Source organism: Anguilla rostrata, chromosome 8 (genome assembly GCF_018555375.3).
Source record: "Anguilla rostrata isolate EN2019 chromosome 8, ASM1855537v3, whole genome shotgun sequence".
NCBI classification, from domain to species: domain Eukaryota; kingdom Metazoa; phylum Chordata; class Actinopteri; order Anguilliformes; family Anguillidae; genus Anguilla; species Anguilla rostrata.
In genome coordinates this window covers 54,338,929-54,361,931 of record NC_057940.1, presented here as the reverse complement: position 1 = coordinate 54,361,931, position 23,003 = coordinate 54,338,929, and the positions used below count along the sequence as shown (strand labels likewise).

The window sequence follows — 23,003 nt, the reverse complement described above, 5'->3', positions numbered from 1 at the left end:
AAAGTAATTGCTCAATAAAATCAAAGTAACAATAATAAATATGATTATATTCACTTTCATAATTATAATGGTAATAATGATTATCGTTAGAATATCGACATTCATAACAAATCTTGAGTAGAGAGGCGATTCACACTTCAATAATCACTCTGTCAATAGATATTATATTTACACTTGTCCCCTGGGTGCCCGTCTTCTTAAAAATTGACACGGGGGGGTGGGGGTAGTTCTGAGAGATAGAGGTGAGGGTCACTTATGGCTTGTCAAAGGGGGGCGAGTAACAGATTAAAATAGTGTGATTTATAGAGGGGTGGGTTTTTTGGATTTTCTGCATACAAAGAAATCACAAAGGTGGTTTGGGGGGAGGGGGTAGAAAGCTTGCAGGTAAAGCTTAGTATTACTAGATTGAAGTTGAAGTTATTTATGTTTCATTTGCGTAAATTAATAAATGAATAAATATACTAATAACTAAATCATGTCCAATATGTTTTCTCCGAGCATGTGGATGTGTGGGTCGAGGCCTGCTTTATGGATCTGGAGTCAAGTTGACGTCTATGGTAGATAAATGGCGACAATGTGAAGTCAAACAGAGGTTTTGGTTCAAGCCCCCTCCACCCCCGAACCCCCACCACAAAACTTTCACATACAATCAGCTCCTGCTGTTAATGACTAGATCCCTTCTACACCTTCCAAATGTCTACCCCTGGGAATGAGATCAGAGGTGTGTAAAGTGGCGGAGGCAGGGGGGGGCGTATATATAATCCTCCCATGTATGTGCTGCTGGAATACACTCAAAGGGGGGAGATTGTGGGGGGGGGGGGCTGATAATTACCCAGGTAACCCATGCGGTGCCAGAGAAGCGGGGAAAGGGCAAAGTTTCGGGGAGCGAAATGTTATCTGAACAAAATAAACGAAATCGTTTAAATTACAGCTTGATTCAACTCGGAAAATCATGGACAAAGTGAAGCCCATCAAATTGTAATGTTTGTTTGTGTGTGTGCATGTGTATGTGCTGTGCGTAGCTGTACCTAAAAGGAAGAATTAATAATAACAGGAATTGGATGACTGCAATGACAATGACTTTAAAACCTATATACAAGAGCATAACCCTCTAAAATTCACTCCCCTCAGCGAACGAGTGAAGGAGAAACAATAGAAAAAATGAAGTGTGTGTGCACCATGTGCATAGGTGTGTGTGTGTGTGAGTGCATGAGTGTGTATGTATGGGTGTATGCATGGATGTATGTGTGTTTGTGTGTCTGTACAGTTTGTTTATGTGCACCATGTGCATAGGTGTGTGTGCGTGCATGTGAGTGTTTGTGTGTGTATGTATGGGTGTATGCTCGGATGTATACATGCTTGTGTGTGTGTGTATGTTTGTATACAGTGTGTGTGTGTATGTATGTGTGCAGGTGACCGTGTTTTTGTGTGTGCGCGCGTGCGTGACTATGTGTGTATGTGTGTGTGTGCATGCGTGAGAGAGAGAGTGTGTATGTGTGTGTGTGTGTGAGAGAGAGAGTGTGTATGTGTCTGTGCGAGAGAGAGTATGTGTGTGCGTAGGGTTCAGACCCAGTGTGTGTGTGTGTTATGTGTGTGTGTGTGTGTGGGTAAGAGGCAGTCAGTCTGCTTGTGTGGCCTCTGTCTCTGTGAGTCTCCAGGACGGCTCCATGAGGGTCTGTGTCCCCATCGCCGAGTGTCTCTGTGTCCCTGCAGTGTTGGAGTCTCACAGTTCACCCTGTTTATTAAGAAACACTCACACACACACTCATACACACACACACACACACGCAGCAAGAGGAGGAGTAGAGAAAAACACACACACACTGTATGTACATACATAAGACATCACCCATCATCAATATGTACACACACATCCTGTATATACACAAAAGACTGCACACACGCACACGTGCGCACACACACACACAAAGTGAGAAATGAAGAGGAGACCACACACACTGTATATACACACTTAGACTGCACACGCCATTAATATGTACACACACACACACACACACACGTCCCGTATATACACTGAAGACACACGCACGCCAAGCACACGCATTCGCTTGCTCGTTAAAAACACAAAAAACTCAAACGACAATTTCTCTCTCTCTTCCTGCTCGCGAGCTCCACAGCAGGAGGAAGAGGAAGAAAGTACAGGAGGAAGAGGTGGCTGAGCAAGCCCAACAGCTGCTGAAAGTCCGGGGTCTACGCTGCCCCCCGCCCCCCTCCCGCCCCCCCTCCACACCACTTCAGCAAAGAACTGCCCTATGGCCACGCCCCTTCCATCCACTAGGGGGCACAATAAAAGCAACAGGAAAAAAAAACTACATCTGAGTAAAAGAAGCAAAGTATAAAAAATAAATAAATAAAGGAGAGCCCATCCGTCCACGTAGCGTCCTTCTCCGGTCACAGGCAAACCAAAGCGCCCAGTGGGGCCCTCCCAACCCCCCCCCCACCACCGCCAACTCCACTGCACCACCTCTTAAAAAAAAAAAAAAAAAGAGTTCCGTTTCTCCATTGGAGTGGACAGATGGAGGGATTAAACAGAGGGAGGAAAGGGAGAGGGAAAGAGGAGTGTGTGATGCTGCAACGTCCAAATCGTTGGGGGGTGGGTGGTGAGCGGATTAAAAAAAAAAAAAAAACCAATCCCTTTTTTATTAATCTTGGTAAGATTCCACCAAAAAAAAAAAAAATCAAAAACAAACACGAGAACATCCCAAATGTCCTTAGCGATTGTCACAAGAGAAGTCCTTCGGCTTGCTTCTTTCAAGGAAACAAACAACAAAAAAAAAAACTTCCATACGTAGATATATCTTTGAACTCACTTTTTTCAGTTCCTTGTTATTGTTGTCATTATTATTATTATTACTATTATCATCATCATCAAGAAGAATAAATATTTTATCCAAAAAGCATCCTAAAGTTAATTCAGCGTCCTTACAGTAAGAGATACAACAAGGGAATCAGAAACAACAAATAATAAATGTGTCCATCTTTCTTCCCTGGCTCCCACAGGATTCAGGGAAGCCAGACTGTTTTAAATGGATAGTGTCTTTGCAAGTCTGTTTCCCCCTCACTCAAAGAAAGACAAGAGAGTTAGAGAGTAAAAAGAGGGGGAATGAAATAAGAGATAAAGAAATAAATAGATAGAGATATGAAGGGAAGATAAGCGTGAGGAAAGCAGAAAAGGGCTGGAGGGGTAGAAAGAGAGATGGAAACTTGTGAGAAAAGAAGGGAGAAAATAAGGAAGATGTGACCTCAGTCACCTCTTGGTTAGACAAAATGGATTTGGGAAGGAGATAAAGAAAATGAAAATAATTTTTTTCTTTTAAAATCCATCCCTCTTACCCCCTGTAGCTCTTTCTCTCTCCTTCATTTACAGTCGTTCTATTGCCTCCGTCCAAAAGAGAACAACAGCTGAACAACGCTGCCCACTGGGGGAGCTTTTGTCTCATGCCTTATTGGCTATCGCACCATGTAGCCAATCACAGAAGCTGTTCTTCACATGCTTAATGGACCACTGCACTCTGTAGCCAATCTGAGAAGCTGTTCTTCACACGCTCAGTGAGCCACTCCCCCGACGTGTGCAGAGAATGGCCAATAGTCTTAAATATCCAATTGAATATGCAACCACGAGAGTCAAAACACGCACACACACAAAAAATGGTCTTGCCAATCAGAGAGAGAGAGTCAGGGAGGGACTGCCCCTTCAATTTGAATCCTCCAATGATGTGGCTTCCTGCCGTGGGTGGGTCGGGTGGGTGGGGACGGTTGATCACTGAAGCCGGAGCATCCAGTGTTCGGTGGGGATGGGAGCTGCGCTCGTGCCTTGCCCCACCTTCCCCTTCCGTCAGCCAATCGGATTGCGGTAGAGGACTCCTGCATGGAGGCCAAGCCAGTTGGGAGTCTGCCTGCACTGCATCAGCCAATCAGGTTCCAGAGTGGCCCCCACGATGCTGTGTGATTGGCTGAGGGGAGAAAAAAGGGAGACAGAAAGAGGGGGGGAGGTGTTTGTTGAAATGGTGCCCAATCATGGCTACTGATCCTGTGATAGACAGACTGACTGTCCAATGGTAGTCACCCAGTGTGTGTATAAGTCAGTGTGGCCTAATGTTGTAGTCAGTTTGTATTTAGCTCTGAGGCAACTACTTGTTTACCTGAGTCTCTCAATTCTGCATCTGAGGTATATTAATAACAATGAGTAAGTTACAATCGTTGAAACTGTGGACCCATGCTCCTGTTCATTGCGGATGACAAAATCACACAGAGTTCATATTTATTGTTTGTGGAAACTCTTGTACCCTGTAATGTAACCTTTTCACTCAGAGCCAAAGTACTTTGCAAAGTTAAAGCATTTTCTGTGCTAAGGTAGCATTAATGTATAGCCATTTTTGGACAGTCTCCTAAACAAGGTCTTCTTCACTGAGCTGGCCTACGCCACTATAAAAACACGGGAGTCTGGTGGTGAACAACAAATCTTGCAGGGTAATCCGCGTTCCCTGCGCTGGAACCAGTTCCCTTATGTATGTCTAGCATCAGGTGGGCGGCATTACTGTCCGTTTAGTCAGTCATGAACTCAAAAAGCAAAAAAAACATCCTGATCGGATCACAAGTTCGGAGACGAGAAGAACTAAGTCAACACAACACAATGAAGAACTAACTCAACACAACACAATGAAGAACTAAGTCAACACAACACAATGAAGAACTAAGTCAACACAACACAATGAAGAACTAAGTCAACACAACACAATGAAGAACTAACTCAACACAACACAATGAAGAACTAAGTCAACACAACACAATGAAGAACTAACTCAACACAACACAATGAAGAACTAAGTCAACGCAACACAATGAAGAACTAACTCAACACAACACAATGAAGAACTGAGTCAACTTAAAATTATTCTGTGATGTAAAAGAAAATGGTGTTTGCTTCACAGTAAGTCACTGTCCAGGTCATTAGAGTGTTAAAGTGCTCTCAACAGTCTTTGTTTTATATTATCAGCTATTAGGTCTGAATTCTTTTTTTTTTTTCATGTAATATGAGTTTTATCCTAAAAGAAGTACAGAAAGGTATTTCAGTAAAGTCAGTCCCTTTCTTCTTCCGGCATAACTAGTAGGACTGGCATGTGTACATGCATTACATGATTTAAAAATCACTATTAAATACGCTTTATATGGCATCAAATTATCAAAAGACAAGATGGCCTACAATCAAGCAAGATATTTTTACTGAATGATAAAAAAATAAATACTGTAATGAATATCTGATATGAATATGCTTTGTGCTTCTCCAGACAGCTGCTTGACTAGCTAGCCAGTTAGAACTGTGACGAGTGGTTAATGGGGCGAGACATTCTTCTAGAAAACGTGGCGGCTAATGTCTCGTTAGCAACCATAGCTAACTGATTACTATTACCTAGATGGATATAGGCGTGTGAGTTAGGTAGGTCATATGAGAATAAATGAGGTTAGAGATATATAGCTACCTCAGAATAATACGTCTGCCTAACACTAGCATCGCTGGCTTATTTAAAACTGATTGTCCAACAATTATGAATAAGGCATTTCTTAATTGCTCCATGATCCATAAATATCTACAAATATCCATATACAGTAATTGGGCTCGAGTCAGCTATGAAAGCTAACTGCTCAGGATAAGCCTCAGGTTTGAGTTTTGCGTCAACAGTGCAATAAAGTGAAATATATTCTATTAAACATCTAAAATCTTTATAAATCTTTCTAGTCATCTTTGCCATCTTTGTTAAAAAAATAATCTGTCCAGTTTTTATCCTTTTCAAATATAAATTCAACTCTCAGATGTTTTTTGTTTTTTTTTTTAAACGTAAAAATGAAAACTTACGGGGCTTTTCGTTGCATTATTGTCATTAAATCTGTTAAATCTACGCACTTACACACAAGACAGGACACAAACACGCGTACACTGGGACACGGAGGGAGAATCGAGGAACAGCGAAAAACACAAACCGTGGAGAACGTGAGCAGTAAAACCGCACCCTAGCGCTCTCACCACACAGCCTTTCTGAACCCAACGTGGTGAGGCACCTCTGCTCTGCGCTCCCGTGTCCAACAACCTGTCTGAAATATCTCAACTCTTCAGGCACCGGCAAAGAAAAAAACCCCCCCCGCAGATTAGGGACACATTAAAACAAATCATTCGCTATCACGAAATACGAGGAAACAAAAGTTCTTATTCTGTATGACGGTATGTTTTTTTTTTTTTACATTTTTTTTTAAACGGCTGACAAGGAGCCTCCCAGAAAATCCTCAGGGATCTAGTCTGGGAGGGAGCCATTTTTATTTTACCGCCGAAGCGTTTCAAACGTGTTCCAGGCCCACAGGCTGTGTTCCAGGCCCACACCGGGCTTCGTAGGACACAGTCACACACTGCACATCCTGTGCAGCGTCCCGATCGACCAGCTAGCACAAACAAGGTCCTCACAAGGTCATCGGGGTGTTGTGACATTGCCGTGGCATGGCAGCAACGTTGTGAGGACGCTTTGTGTTAGCTGGGGGTACTGCACTGGTCATGGCATTGACCTCCTGAACCCAACCCAAGCCATGCCTGTTTCTGCCCCCTCCTGCTCCGACAGTGAAAGGCAACCACTCGTGTCTGAGCCTTCCGTCACTGTGGATCTTCATCACTGAATTTTGAAGTCTTTAATTAATTATGCAAGGGTACGCAAATTCTCCTTCTTTAAAAAGAAATATCAGAATGATTTTACACTGTCTTCGGTTATTAATCACCGGTTGTCTCAACTAGTGATTTAGCAATCCGCTATACTTGAGGAGAGTCATCCTTCCCTGCAATCGCATCACATTAACTTTTAATTGCTGTTAAAAAAATAATAATAATTGATGAATTTTTTTGTTTAAGAAAATCTCAAATAAGGCCGCTGATCAGAATAACAAAAGAACCCTCAACAACTCCACAATTCCCAGAAGAACTTGTCAATATTGTTATTCTGGCTCTGGCTAAGCAGTTCTACGCCTCTTTGAAGAGTAGGTTTTTTTTTCTTCAAAATTCCAAGTGCTTGTTCTAGAACTCTGTTTCTTTCAATTACCAGTAGTGATTGTGACATCAGCATTAGAAAGTTTGGTAAAGAGCATTCTAATCACGTTGTAATTCTACACACACACAAAAAAAAGTTTTTTTTTTTTTAAAACGAGTTAATCTGGGTCAACAATGCATGGCTGCCAGTATAGAGAATGGCGCATCCACCATTTTAGTACCTCTTTGTCTTTTTACCTGTCCTATAGGTGAGGGAACCCTAAGGAATGGCCGACACTGCATTCAGCACAAACCAGCAGAGTGATGTTGCAACATCCGCTCCAAACGCCTGACGTGCGCGACTACCTCGTCTGGACCTGACACCTTCCATCCAGGCTTCACCTGCTGCTGATAACAGCACTGGGGGGGGGGGGGGGGTTCCATCATGAGGGTTGTGACCCAAACTTCACTCGTCCTGGCTTTTCCCATCCACTGCAGATCTCCCGGAGCCGAGTCCATGTGGATCCCGAGTTCCCCTGCCATTGAAAACCTTTCTCATTCTCTCAAACCTTTCTCATTCTCAGCCTGTCTTCTCTGTGCCTCCCTGGTCACGAAACCGCCTCATTGTGGCCAGCCGCACGCCAAGACTTCCCCCAAGCCCTGAAACTTCACTGAGGTTTGGTTAAATCAGCCATTCAAACTCCCTCTCTCTCTGTCTCACACACACACACACAAACACACACACACCCGCGCACACGTGCACACAGATGAATGTACCCACATAGATAGTGAGGACACATGAAACAGATCTACATTTTTTGGGGGAAAAACATGGTGTTCACATGTTAGACCAGCCTTGGTTCTGACACTGAGAAGAGAAAGCTTTGCTCATGTCCGGCCCAGTAGAGTCCAGTCCAGTCCAGTCCAGTCCAGTAGAGTCCAGTCCAGTCCAGTAGAGTCCAGTCTGGTAGAGTCCAGTCCAGTCCAGTAGAGTCCAGACTGGTAGAGTCCAGTCCAGTCTATATTAATTACTGTAAGAACATCACACAGAACCCTTAAAAACTCAGCTATTTGCCCTTGAAAATTATATGTAATGTCAATTATAGAGTAAAATATAAGGTAAGAACATGGGATAGATATTTTTTAAATGCATGCCAATATATATATTGCATATATTACAAAATATATACTTTATGGCTATATGTTTATATATGTGCAGTTTGCAAAATTACATTTTAGGATGCTAGCAATTTCATCACAAATTCTGCAACAGATGCAGAAGTGGTCATAATACATGTTTTCTAATATATGCAGTACTTTTTTGACATACGTTAAAGATATATTTCCTTTCATAGCATTTCAACATATATTGCACTTTTGAACATGCATTTGATATTACTATATAGGGGCCATGAAAGCACTAGGTAGTGGCGGATCAGTGTGTCATGGGGGGGACACTGACCAGGGCAGCGCCCCCTGCTGTAAATAGTTAAGAAATGCACCCACTGTCCCAGCTTGTTCTTTAAGATACTCAAAGGCACTGAGAGAGCCAAACCATGTGACCACGTCACCGGCCAATGGAATTCCAGAGCTTCCCTGAGCGGGACAGGAAATGGGCAGTCCCTCCTGTGCCCAGGGAATTATGGGAAATGTATGCACTTTTCCGACTGTTTGGAATGACCGTGGAATGACTTAACTGCCCAGTCCCGTTTGAGACGTAAGCCTAGTTGGAGGCAAGTAAAACTCGCAAAAGCGTGCTGTCTACCCTTTTTGTGTAGTTGGCGGGAGGGTGCTGCATTTTCCCTAAATCATCACTGGTGACTGATGGGAGTACGCCAGGAAATCTACCTAATTAAGTCACAATGAAGGGTCCACCTTCCCGTCCCTCAACTTAGACACTGAGCAGAGCCCATCTGACCATTCGAAAGAAAAGAAAAAAACAAGTGTTGGGAACAGGTGTTTTTTTTAAAAGCCCTTTTGAGATATGTGCGTATAATGTGTGTGTGGAGTGTGCTTCCCCCTCTCAAGTCTCCCCTCTCTCTGTCTTTGGCAGTAAAGAACGTGATTGTTTTTCTGTCTCCACGGGAAAAAGATGCGATTTTCTGGATGGCGGGGCGGAGGGTTCGGCAGGAAATCTTGAAGTTGTTTTTTTTGTTTTTTTCTGCGTGATTCGTCTCCCCCATCGGGTGGCGCTATTGAGCCACTGCCCCTCCTGCCACAGCCGGTCCTGATGCTGCCGTTGCCGAGGTTCCAGTCGCCATGGAGGGCCCTTGGTTGCCGCGGAGCTCTCCGTTCTGATTGAGATGCAGGCGGGGAGGGGGGAGGGGAGGGAGAGCCCCGTTCCAGGGGGAGCTGGTGGAGGAGACGCCCGATCCGGCCGCCACGCCCTCCCCTCCTCCCTCTCCGACTCCTCCACACATCACACTGGGGTCTGCTGGACCCAGGGAGGAATACTGTTCTTCCTAGCGAGACAGAGAGAGGGAGAGAGGGAGGGATGGAGGGACGGAGGGAGGGGGAGAGGGAGGGAGGGAGGAAAGATGGAAGGGTCAGGCAGAGGGAGGGAAGGAGTCAGAGGAATGTGGAGCAACAGATAGAAGGAGGAGGAGGAAGGAGAGAACGAAAAATAAATGGAGGAAAAGTAGTAAAGGATTGGAGATTGGAGGAGCAATGGAAAGAAAGAAAGGTGAAGATAAAAAATGGGTTACAAAACAGAGAAAGATGGATCAAGAGAGACAAAGAGTAAAGGAAAAAGAGAGGGAGAGGAAGGGGGGACAGAGGAAGAGGTGGAGGTAGAGGAGGGAACAGGAAAGGTGTAAAACTGAGGGTTGGGACACACTGTTCCCTGTGGCTGAAACAGACTGAGGTGTGTCAGAGGCAGTCCTGGAGGGTCCAACGAGTCATTGGGGGCGGGGGTGGAGGGGGGGGGGTCATCAGAAAGCCAGCGATAAGTCCGACAGTTCAGGGACAGCAGTCAGAAATCTTTCGGGGCCTGGTTCTGGAGAGCCGTGGGGTCCGCCGGTTTTTTCCGTTTCTGTTTCTGCTCTCGAGTGTTCGGTCGAAACGTCCGGTTCATGGGGTCCGAACCGCCAACGAACTTTTGAGACGGAAACGAAAAACCAGCTGCGCCCGTGGCTCCCCAGGACCAAGGTTGGGGACCCCCTACTCTCGAGGACTGAGTGGGTAGGGGGCTTTCTGGCGGTGGGGAGGGGGGTGGGGGTGGGGGTGAGTCCCAGGGTGTCAAACAAAAAGCAGTCATCACAGTAACAGTAGCTCTCTTTTACACTGTCATCTGTGAGCACAGCAACAGCACTGGCTCAGAATAATGGAAATGAAACAATGCACCTGTAGAATGTGTCCCGTGTTCTCTGTCTGGGCAAGTGGGGGGGGGGGAGCTGGGGAAGAGGGGGTCCCACAGGCCCTTTTTTTTTGGTGAGATGGACCTTCAGAGTGGCCACACAGTAGCATGCAGGTACATTAACAGGCACTAAAGGTTGCTGAGGGCCGTTCACACAGGTCCCGCACATGCACGGACAGGCAAGTTCAGTTCGGAAAAAAAAAAAAACAATTTTAAAAAAGGAGGGAAAAAAGAAGGGTCGTCTTAGCTACATCGGACGCCAGACGAGCACGAAGGCCGTCAAACTGATTAAAGATGCATGTAACAGGCGTCAAGCGTGCCAAAAATGACGGAATCCAGAATCAAACCAAACCAAACCAAACCAAACCAAAGCAAAGCAAATCAAAACAACGTCCTGGCCGCCAATCAGAAATTCCACAATCACGGCTAAAGGTGATTCCTGCTTTTTTTTAAATCAAGGGGTGGGGGGGGGGGGGTTGTGGGTGGGGGAGGGTGGTCGGGGGGGGGTTTCGGAATGGTGGGTGTGTGAGGGGTGGGAGTGGGCTGGGGTGTGGGGGTGAGGTCAGCTAGTAAATTTGAGATTGGCGGATTGGGCCAAAGCTTTGATTTGGACTTTTTTTTTTTTTTTTTTGAAGTCTATTCTTACCTATGTGTGGCGGAGGGTAACGTCATTGCCAATACCAGTCTGTTGTCAGCTATTAACTAATTGTGCATGTGGTCATGTCCCGTCCAGTTCAGTGACGTCTGTATAGGAGCAGTGGGAGAAAGAGCAGTTAGGTTCATTCAGCCCAAGGAGAACCTACAGGTAACAGCACCTTCAAACACCTTTCTGCATCGAATGTCCACGAGCACTGACTCCTCCCCCCTTCTGCTTCCTGACACTAGTGGCGAACTGCGTTTGCGTCTTTTCGGGATTTTGAAAGGAGGCGACCCACCTCGACTGTCACCAATGTGCATACCTGTCAACCCCTTAAGACTGCTTCCGCTGTTTCAAAGCTTTTAAGCCCATATAAATACACACCAAAACAAATTGGACAGATGTTAGCCGGCATGCTAACTTTAAGTAGCACGCTGACTAGCCACAGCTAGAATAACTGTATAGATAATGAGAGTAAACAGACAATGCTTTTGGCCCTGATTTTTTCTTGATATTTGTAGCTACTCTATTTCCCCCCCCCCCCATATTCTGTTGCATGATATACAGTGCATTTCCAAAGTACAGAAAAAAAACAACATTTCACAAGGGCAAGCCATATGGGTTGACAGGTATCAACGTGTAGCTCCCGCATAAGCCCAATGTATGGCAGCCATTTTGTGCCAGAACTCTCGCTGCACATCAACTGTGGGGTGGGGAAAAACCCCTCTGTTTCCGATTATGTGGTACTCTGTCCATTTGAAAACATTCAAGTCTGTCTCAGGGAGTTGCAACAAACTTTTATTTGGGGGGGGCGGGGGGGGATCACTCAAAAGGGAAACTGAGCTGGTCGTGGTGGAATGCAAGGACAATGCCTGGATCATTAGGCCCCATTTTCTGCATGCTTGCTGGATCATTCGATGCCTCTTTAAGAACACTGAAAGCGGTAAAAACAGGTGTGCACCCGTCCTGTAACACACAGCCTGAGCTCAGCTCTGTGGAAACTTAAAAGACGGGGGGCAGAGGAAAAGAACACTTCTAGAAATATGCCTTCCCCATGCTCAAAAAACAATAAAGTTAAATAAATAGATCCATAAAAAAAAAATACAGTCACATATCAGAAAATAGAGCAGTTGGCGGGTTATAAACCAGGGTTGAGGAGAATGAAGGGCCTTAATGTGGGTCTATGGGTGAGAACAGTCAATGCAATGGGACCCCTTCTTGACACATCGGTATATGTGACTACAGTACCCATAATCCCTTTGGGCTTTAAAAAAAAAATGGTGGACAGGAGCTGGACCGGCTCGCCCACTCGGGTCCCTTCTCTTCCCAGTCAGAACCAGATTTTTGAAATGACAGAATGGCTTACAGCCTGACAGACTACAAATAAGTTATACAACAGGGCACAGGAACATTACAAAAAGAACATCAGACAGCGTCCCCATCCTCTTCCTCTTCCTCTCAACAGAACACCCCATTCCCAAAAGCCATCAATCACTGATGGGGGGTGTGCTGGTGTCTGTGCTGATGGACAGGTAAAATGGCGGAATTTGTCATAGTGATGGGTTTAGCTACTGTAATCATATACTTTTCCTCAAAAGGAAATTCAAGAAAATGAAACGATGCACGCTGAGACTAATGAAGCTACTCACTCTGAGGTAATCCAATCTATGCACACTGGGGGGATTATCCAACCTACACACTCAAATTATTCGACCTACACACTGAGATTATTCAGCCTAAACACTGTAAAATTATCCAACTAACATCCGCTGAGATTATACAACATACGCACTCCAAGATTACATAATCTACACATGATTATCCAAACAAGACACTCTGAGATTATTCAACTACGCATTCTAAGATTATCCAACCAACACACTCTGAGATTATCCAACACAGCAACCGTAATCAGGTTTAAGTGAACTCACACAGTGTAGATTAGATAACTCTAGTACAACTAGTACAACTGTGCACTTTATCAAAATGTGCACTGAATAAAACACAAAGCCAGGGAGTAGATGTTTAAACACTGAAGCACACACACAGAGCTATGAGTGCAGATTAAATTGCAGTGTGTGGTCATGCAGTGCCAGTTAGATTTATAGACAGACAGACAAGACGGACTCTCACCCAACTCCTCCTGTCTCATGTCTGTCCATTTATCACAGACAGAATTTCACTTCAAATTTTTAATGCGATGCACACACAAAACACCCACACAGAGACACACACACACAGGCACACACACACACATGCATGCACGCATGCACACAAACACACACACATACAGAAATTCACATTCTAGAAATACAAATATTGGAATGCTGGGAGACAGGCATCAGACACACACACACACACTCACACAAACATCCACACACTCTCACAAATACACATACACAAACACACACACACACACATGCACGCATGCACGCATGCACACGAACACACACATACAGAAATGGATTACATTCACACTGTGAAATACTTGTATACGGGGACACAGGCATCAGACACACACACACACACAAACACTCACTCACACACACACACAAACACACGCTCACACACACACACACACACAAACACTCATTCACTCACTCACACACACACACACACACACACACAGAAAACAGAGTAAACATGCAGTCCCGGTAGGATGAGGGGAAGGAATGGTGTTTTGGATACGGAGATTTCCCATAATTCACCTTACCTGGGCTTAGGGAAAGCCCAGGGGATTAAGATCCGGTTAAATCTGGAGAACCTTGTTTAGCCGAACCACTCACCGTCAGCAGCACCGAGCGGCGTACGCCGCTGCCTATCGAAAGATAAACCATTTACAATAACGTTCCCGAACGTCCCCGTACGCCTGCGCCTCCCAACCTCCGTGCCGCCGTGCGCCGCGTGAAAAAATCTCTCCAAAACATTTAAAAGATCAAGTGACTTTAAAAAAAAGCTTAAATTGAAAAAATCTCATCCACAAAAGCCAAAATAAATCTCATTAAAAGGCATACTCCCAAAAGAACAACCAGGCCCGTACAGGAGAGCCAATGACTATTTTACACCCTACAGTCCACACAGTACTACAGGAGAGCCTGTGACTATTTTACACTCGACAGGCCGCACAGTACTACAGGAGAGCCAGTGGCTATTTTAGACCGCAAACCCACACACAGTACTACAGGAGAGCCAGTGACTATCTTACACCCTACACCTGCACACAGTACTACAGGACAGTCAGTGACTATTTCACACCCTACAGTCCACACACAGTACTACAGAAGAGCCAGTGACTATTTTACACTCGACAGGCCGCACAGTACTACAGGAGAGCCAGTGACTATTTTACACCCTACAGTCCACACACAGTACTACAGGAGAGCCAGTGACTATTTTACACCCGACAAGCCACACAGTACTACAGGAGAGCCAGTGACAATTTTACACCCGACAGGCCACACATAGTACCACAGGAGAGCCAGTGACTAATTTACACCCTACAGGCCACACAGTGCTACAGGAGAGCCAGTCACTATTTTACATCCTACCGTCCACACAGTACTACAGGAGAGCCAGTGACTATTTTACACCCTACACCCGCACACAGTACCACAGGAGAGCCAATGACTCTTTTAAACCCTACATCCGCATACAGTACTACAGGAGAGCCAGTGACTATTTTACGCCCGACAGGCCACACAGTACTACAGGAGAGCCGGGGAATATTTTACACCCGACAGACCACACACAGTACTACAGGAGAGCCAGTGACTATTTTACACCCAACAGGCCACACAGTACTACAGGAGAGCCGGGGAATATTTTACACCCGACAGGCCACACAGTGTACTGAAGGAAGAGGGCTACTGCTGATTGGAGGAGATATGTGTCTCTTTGGAGATGCTGGGGGTTAATTAAATGGTTTGTGTTCAGAGAAGTGAGCTCAGATTTCAATAAATAAGGCATAACAACAGGGGAGTTGTGGGTGTGTGTGTGGGTGTGCATGCGTGCGTGTGTGTGTATGTGTGTGATTGAGGGTGATTGTGTGGGTGTCATTGTGTGCATGTGATTATGTGTGTGTGATTGTGTCGGTTTGCGAGTGCATATGTGTACATTCGGTCAGTCAGTCATTTAGTCTACGAGAAGACAGTACTTTCAGTTGCAGAGGGCCCAGTTGTATCTGTCAAGTGTGCGTGCGTGCATGTGTGTGTGTGCGTATGTGTGTGTGTGCGTGTGTGTGTGTCCACATGCGTCTATATTTTTTGACCCAATCTCTGTTCCTGTCTTTCTGTCTGCTCGTCAGTGCACATTTTAGAACGTGTCTGCATTATGTGTCTATGTTTGCGCGAGTGTGTGCGTGTGTGTGCGCGCATGCAGGTGTGTATGTGTGTGTGAGACAGTTTCAAAGGAAAGAATGTGTACTGGAGGACATCGCAAAGTTTATTTAACCTGCCCCCCCCAGCCCCCACCTCATTTTTAACGCCAAAATTTATTTCAAATGGAAAGAAACAGAAGGATGGAAGACAGATGGAGAGCTTGCATAGCAAGTACTTTTAAACGTTGTTGAGCTAACAAAAAAGAATAATAACTGAAATTAAGAACAACAAAACGTACTCAAAAAAAAAACTACACACTGGAGTACCACTGATGTCTGAGAGACACTAGCTTAACTGCAAAGCATTATGGGAAGCCTCCGCATCTGTCCGTCTGTATAGGAGTCAGTGTGTCAGTCAGGGCCCTCTTTTCCCGTGTCCTGCCCACTTCGACAGTCCTGGCTCCGCCCCTTCTCACCCCACCCCCAGAGGCCGCAGTAGATCCGATCTTCCGAGAATTTTGTGCGCAAATATTTTGGCTCCAGATTGACAGACGCAAAAATAAACGTGCTCACAGGTTCCGCAATTTGGGTATACCGTGAAGCCAATAAAGGTACGCTACCATAGAAAAAAATACCCCAAAAATAAATAAATAAAGAAATTAAAAGTATCTTAAAAAACGAAGTAGAGCGGTCAATTACTTTTCACAAAGATCGATTCAGCAGCTTCACAGGACAGAAACGAGAGCTAGAAAAAATGTCCCGGTCCGGTCTGCTGGCTAGGCCAGTCGATTGGTCGGTTGGTCGGTCAGTCGAGAGTCGGTCGGGCGCGAGTGTGGGTAAGAGTCGGTTGTTCGTTCGTTCGGTGGGTCAGTCAGTCATGGGTCGGTTGGGTGTGTGAGCGAGAGTCGGTGTGTGGCAGGGGGGGTGGGGGGGTGTGTGGGGTGTGACAGACATGGCTGCGTGTGTGCGTTGAGCTTGCGGCGGCATGGTGGGGGGGGGATCACAGATGGACTGATTGGGGTATTACCTTTGTATTCGGGATGGGACGGGTGCGAAGCGGGGCTGCACTAGGATGGACTGAGGCCTCCCCTAAGAGAAATCACCGTATCTCGTAAACACAAAGAGGAAAGACAAGAGGGACGGGGGTGTGTGTGTCTGTGCAGGAGAAGACATGGGAACAGTGGAGGGGGGGGGTGGGGGGGGGGTGGTGGTGGTGTGCGGGTTGTTAAATAACCCAGCGGTAAGCACGCTCACGCACACGAAACGCACGCACAGGACGCTAAGAGAAGCCGCACACGCTCACTAAAGAATGCAGCCGTAGCATCACGACCATGCCGCAGCTCCCCCCCCCTCCCCACACACACACACAGCCGGCCTACCGGCCAATCAAAAAGCAGCCATGCCAAGGAACGGGGGAGGGGCCGGGGGGGAAATGAGGCTGAGGGTGTCACGTGACGAGCGGTGCGGAAAGCGGGCGTTTCCCCCCGACCCCCCCCGCCCACCCCCCACCCCCCCTCGAGCGCATGCAGTCCGCATGCTCTGCTGCTTAAGAACACTGTGGTCGGATGGTTCCCCCTCAGTCTCTCTCTCTCTGGTCAGAGGTGTCAGAGGTCAAGGGTCAGAGGTCATGGTGATAAAGACATGCCGAGGTGAGGCTGCACGGACGCGGGCGGGCGATCGCACATGGAGCGTTCTCTCGGGTAACAGAGAGAGAGAGTGACAGAGAGAGAGACAGGGAGAGAGGGAGAGAGAGGGACAGGGATATGTGCAAACACCAGCAGAGAGAGAAAGAGAGAAAGAGAGCGAGAGCATGAGGGGAAGACAGAGAAACAGTCAACTAAGACGCAAACGAACAAGTAAAACTGACGATTCAAAACAGAAACCCAGCTCACAGACACATATAAAACCAAACTCACAGACATGTAGAAAACCAAATCAAACTCACAGGCACATATAAAACCAAACTCACAGACACATAAAAAACAAACTCAGCAACTGTATCAACAACATAAAAAACAAAACAAACTCACAGACACATAAAAAACAAAACAAACTCACAGACACATATAAAACAAACCAAACACAGACACATAAAAAACAACCCAAACTGACAGACAAATATAAAACCAACCAAACTCACAGACACATATAAAACAAACCAAACTCAGAGACACGTTGAAAAACCAACCCCAGCTCACAGACACGTCAAAACAGAAACACTTGCATTTTCAAAATATGAAATGAAAAGGCACGCCGACACATTCGATCATGTGACATAAAACAGACGCAGAACCAGAGAATGCAATGAGACACGGGGGTGGTCGGGGTCTGAATTTGCAGGGCGTACACAGAACGGACAGACTTAAAGGACAGCAAGCCCAAAACTCACAGGCCTAAACAGCAGACGACACCCTGCCGATGTTCTAACACACACCTGGCTAAATCTCCCAGGATGCAGTGTGGTTTTCTCCTTCAGAGAGCATTTTATCGTGAGCAGAATGTCCTCACCTACTCACGGCAATATTCAGCAAGATTTTCTGTGTTTTCAGAATGATATGAAAGCATCGCGGCTCAAAAATCTGAATTACGAGAGGCAAAATAACTGAAAAATAATAAGAAACTAATGAATTGCTCAGCAACAACTTCTAGATGTGGACTCTAGATCTCTGTGCAAATAGAGATATTTAAAAAAAAAGACAGACCTGAAGATTATATGGTGGAGTTGCGTACAGTAGTCAGGTGTTAGTCTGGATATGCACACTCTCTCTCTCTCTCGCACCCTCTAACACACACACACACACAGGTACATACTCACAGAAGCATGTGCACTTGTGTAGCTGTAGCTCAGTAAACACACTCCTCCTCACACCACACTCTTTGTTGACTCTTAGGGAATCTTTCTATGTCAAGCTTAAAAAATATGCTCATATATAATATACTATACATATGAACAATATTTTTAAATCCAGTTTGTGGAAAGGACAGACAAAATCATTACAAGAAAGGCACACATGAATCAAGAGACCACGTTGGCCTCTGTCTGGACTACAATCTTTTCTTTTTAGTGATGTAGTGTGTGACCTTTAATCCCCCCTCTCCCCCGCAGTGGCACGACGACCAAAGAGGAAGTAGCTTCTGCCTGGGGTCACGCCCACATCGTGGAAGCACTGGCCACACCTCCAATCCCACCCCTTTTGCTCCACATCAGTGATCCGGATGCGATCCCACATATCCTGGCTGTCTGGCAGCGAAGGTGGCAAGGAGATGGATTTAATCCCGCCCATTTTTGGGGCGGGGGGGAGGTAAAGTCCCTTTGATGTGGCGCTGACTCTCGCCACACGCCGGCAGCGGTTCAGCCATGCCAACGAGGCCAGGGAGGGCCTGGCACTGAAAGGGGCGGAGCCCGAAGAGGGGGGTGGGGCCCCGAGATGGATGATGGGAAAATGAGGCCAAGAAGCTCATTCAGGACCCAATGGCACAGGCCTTGGGAGGGGGGAAGAGGAGGAGCCTGATCTTGGAAGCGGTCCAATCAGATCATCTAAGAGGAGAGGCACGTGCACACCCAAACGCAGACAGACGGGTGGGTGGACGCACAGACAGACAGACAGGGACAGGGAGACGGTTCTGGGTGGTTCGGAAAAGACGAGACAGACAATCTCACACACGCACGCGGGCAGTCGCACCGACAGAAAGAGGTAGCAGACACAGCAGAAGCTCTCTGAAAACGATATTTACAAACACGGCAAGAGAAGGACGGAGACAGACGGGCACGGAGAGACAGGGAGACGGACAGACAGGAGGACAGACCTGATCAGCGAACATTCTGGGCTTGATTTCAGGCATGCCACTCCCTCTGAGCTCGTCTTCCACAGCCATTAGCCTAGGATCAGGAGAGACGGGGATTAGCACCGATACACCAACATCCCATCCCAAACCATCCCATACCATCCCATCCCAAACTATCCCAAACCATCCCATCCCATCCAGAACCATCCCAAACTATCCCATCCCAAACCATCCCATACCATCCCATCCCATCCCAAACCATCCCAAACTATCCCAAACCATCCCATCCCATTCAGAACCATCCCAAACTATCCCATCCCAAACCATCCCATACCATCCCATCCCATTCCGAACCATCCCAAACTATCCCATCCCAAACCATCCCATCCCATCCCGAACCATCCCAAACTATCCCATCCCATCCCATCCCGAATCATCCCAAACCATCCCAAACCACCCCAAACTATCCCATCCCATCCCAAACCACCCCAAACTATCCCATCCCATCCCGAACCATCCCAAACTATCCCATCCCATCCCATCCCGATTCATCCCAAACCATCCCAAACCACCCCAAACTATCCCATCCCATCCCAAACCATCTCAAACCATCCCATCCCATCCCAAACCATCCCAAACTATCCCATCCCATCCCAACCATCCGATCTCCAACCATCCCAAACCACCCAATATCATACCATCCAATCCCAAACTATCCCATCCCATCCAACCATCCCAAATGATCCCATCCACCCAAACCATCCCATACCATCCCAAACCATCCCATCCATCCCATACCATCCCATCCCAAATCATCCCATCGCAAACCATCCCAAACCATCCCATCCCAAACCACCCCATTCCATACCATCCCATCCCATACCATCCAAAACCATCCTAAACCATCTCATCCTAAACCATCCCATACCATCCAAAACCATCCTAAACCATCCCATCCCATACCATCCCAAACCATCATATATCATCCCATCCCATCCCAAACCATCCCATTCATCCCATACCATCCCAACCATCACATATCATCCCATCCCAGCCCAAACCATCCCATCCCATCCCATCCCGAACCGTCCCATACCATCCCATCCCATCCCAAACCATCCCATTGCAAACTATCCCAAACCATCCCATCCCAAACCATCCCAAACCACCCCATCCCATACCATCCAAAACCATCCTAAACCATCTCATCCCAAACCATCCCAAACCATCACATATCATCCCATCCCAAACCATCCCATTCCATACCATCTCAAACCATCCGATCCCATCCCAAACCATCACATATCATCCCATCCCATCCCAAACCATCCCAAACCATACCATCCATCCCATACCATCCCATCCCAAACCATACCATCCATCCCATACCATCCCATCCCATCCCAAACCATCCCAAACCACCCCATCCATCCCATACCATCCCATCCCAAACCATCCCATCACATCCCATCCAAAACCATCCCATCCCATCCCAAACCATCCCATACTATTCCATCCCAAACCACACTGGCTCTCACTGAGGGAGAGGGAGGGGGGGGAGAGGGACAGAGTGAGAGATGGGAGGAAGAGGAAGAGAGAAAGAGAGGGAAAGAGAGATAGATAGGTTAATACAATGGCTAGGCTGACTATTCCATTAGTGTAAGATTCCTCCCATACAGAAAGATTGGGAGGTACCCACTTAACCTAGCCTGGAGGGCTGGACTTCCTGACTGATGCAGGTACAGAGAGTGGGTGGGGCTTGCTGATTGACGCTGTCACAGAGAGGGGGCGGGGCTTGTGACACGTGAGATCAACCGTGCCTCCGATATGGTGGAAAATGTCTGGATTAGCCTCTGCTAATCCAAAATTAGCGCATGTGCGTCACACCACCCTGGAATGGAACAGAAATAGAATTTCATGGAAACTGAAATCCTCTTTTCTCCAGGGACCGGATTTGAGAGTTTCCATTTTTAGATCTGTTTTTTTCTTCTTCTGCTTTTCAGATGTTGGCAGCCACCCCCCCCCCCCCCCCCCCCCCCGCGATGGCATCCTCAAAATCAACCAGCCGAACAGAGTGTATCCAGATCATTACCCTCTCTGCTGCCGTTCGTTCACAGGGGGTCCCACTGCCATTTTGGGAAAAGGGGGGGGGGTTGTTTCGTGCGTATGTTCAGTCATCCGTGCTACGGCCCCCTCAGGGCGACTCCCGCTGGGGAGCGGTAGCGGCTTTTGAGACCGTTTCCCGCGTCCGCGCCTCAAACTGCCTCGGCACGGCACGCTAGCAGAGGGGGCGGGGCTTGCTGACTCATGCTGCCACGGGGGGGGGATTGGGGGGCGGGGCTTGCTGACTCGTAGACTCTTTGAGTGACATCAGAGGCCCCTCATGCAACCTGACCAATCAAATTTAGAGGATGGGATAGCAGACAGGAACAGACATTTCCCCACTTTCTTTCTTTAACCAAAGAAATATGTAGGAAGTGGAAAAAAAAATGTGTAGAATAATATCTAAGATCGAAAATAAATGATGTTTCTGCAGCAATTTACTGAACTGTCAATTCAAAGACAGGGCTTAGCACAATCAACACTTTAACACTTTTTTTCTCCATTTAATTTTTGCCGAATGTCTAGTTGTGAGGATGCAGCCACATCGACGTGTGTTCAATACAACCGGGGTGCAGGGAGTGGCTTAATTGCCGCTTCATTTTGACCAATCATTAACCGTCCACGCTTCATGTAAACGGCAGTTTGAAAGGCATATCTGTAACCCCACTGTATGCCAGCATGCTATAGACTCCCTATCTGTTATTTATCACTGTTACCGGTTGATTGTGTCACTGAAGAATCAACAGAAATGCCCAAAAATAACACTGGGTGCTGTAAACTGCATGCCAGAGCACCACCATCAGGTGACTGAAGGTGGGTGATGTCACACACGTTTTTCACGATCTCTAATGCCGGATACAGGAAGTCAAAAACCTCAGGTCGCTAGTTTAGTTGATGGCATCATTACAATAATTTTTTTTTTTTTAAATATAAACCGCATTGTTTTTCATTTCAAATCACAAAAATCAAAACAATACCTTCACTGCCGCGGTTCAGTGATTCACAACATGTTGCATTCGCTGTGTTGATACATAACATTGGTAATAAAAAATGAAAAAGTCCACAGGTGAGGTTTTCAAACGTTCGTATTTGCGTGTTTTATTCCAGTAATAGGTTTACAGTCACGTGTTCTTTCACAAGTTAAAGGAAGTAAAGAATCCAAAATACAAAGAGACATTTTTTTTTCCACGCGACGCAGCAATATTTCAAAACCAATGACAGTGTCATAAACGCATCACAGCATCACATGACCAAAGAAATGTAGAAGGAAAAAAAAAAAGCTTGAGCAACACTTTTACTGGAGTGCTGTGTTGCCGTTACTGTGCTGTGTTGCCGTGTTACCGTTACCGTGCTGTGTTGCCATGTTACTGTTACCGTGCCGTGTTGCCGTGTTACCGTTACCGTGCCGTGTTGCCGTGTTACCGTTAGAAAACAGTTATAACTCCACAGCCGGGAATCGGACCAGATCAGGAGCTGTCTGCAGCATTTTGCATCCGCTGTCATAGAGGTCAAAGGTTAGAAACATAAAAGGTTAACCCGTTTTTTTTTAAAGAGCTGGGGTCGACTCCATTTCAGGTCAACAAACGCATGGAACTAATTTAAATTCAAACAGTTAAGTGAGAAATCCATATAGAATATTTATGACAGTTTATTTTCCGATTCATTAACCAAATTTCTGTTTGTTTCTGGAACTGAAACAGAAGTGACCCCCCAAACAGTAAAGTAAAGTGCTACTGGGAACATTCTGGAAATGCTGTATCACAGCTGGTTCTCGAACCTTAGA

At 46.4% G+C, this 23,003-nt stretch overlaps 1 protein-coding gene across 6 annotated transcripts in view; it reads right to left on the bottom strand.

Moving 5' to 3' along the window:
- Positions 1–992: 992 nt before the first annotated feature.
- LOC135262104 (ras/Rap GTPase-activating protein SynGAP-like) overlaps positions 993–23,003 on the bottom strand; it is an 81,876-nt gene continuing 59,865 nt past the window's right edge. For 2 of the 6 annotated variants that reach the window (XM_064348954.1, XM_064348950.1), the window contains exons 18-19: positions 19,139–19,211; positions 993–9,486 (exon numbers count right to left, since the gene is read on the bottom strand). In XM_064348954.1, the coding sequence (XP_064205024.1) occupies positions 9,217–9,486; positions 19,139–19,211 (343 nt within the window). In that variant the 3' untranslated portion in view covers positions 993–9,216. Of the gene's footprint in view, positions 9,487–11,025; positions 11,124–16,358; positions 16,421–19,138; positions 19,212–23,003 lie in introns of those variants that run through there. The other 4 variants (XM_064348951.1, XR_010332113.1, XM_064348952.1 and 1 more) reach the window with 4 other exon arrangements.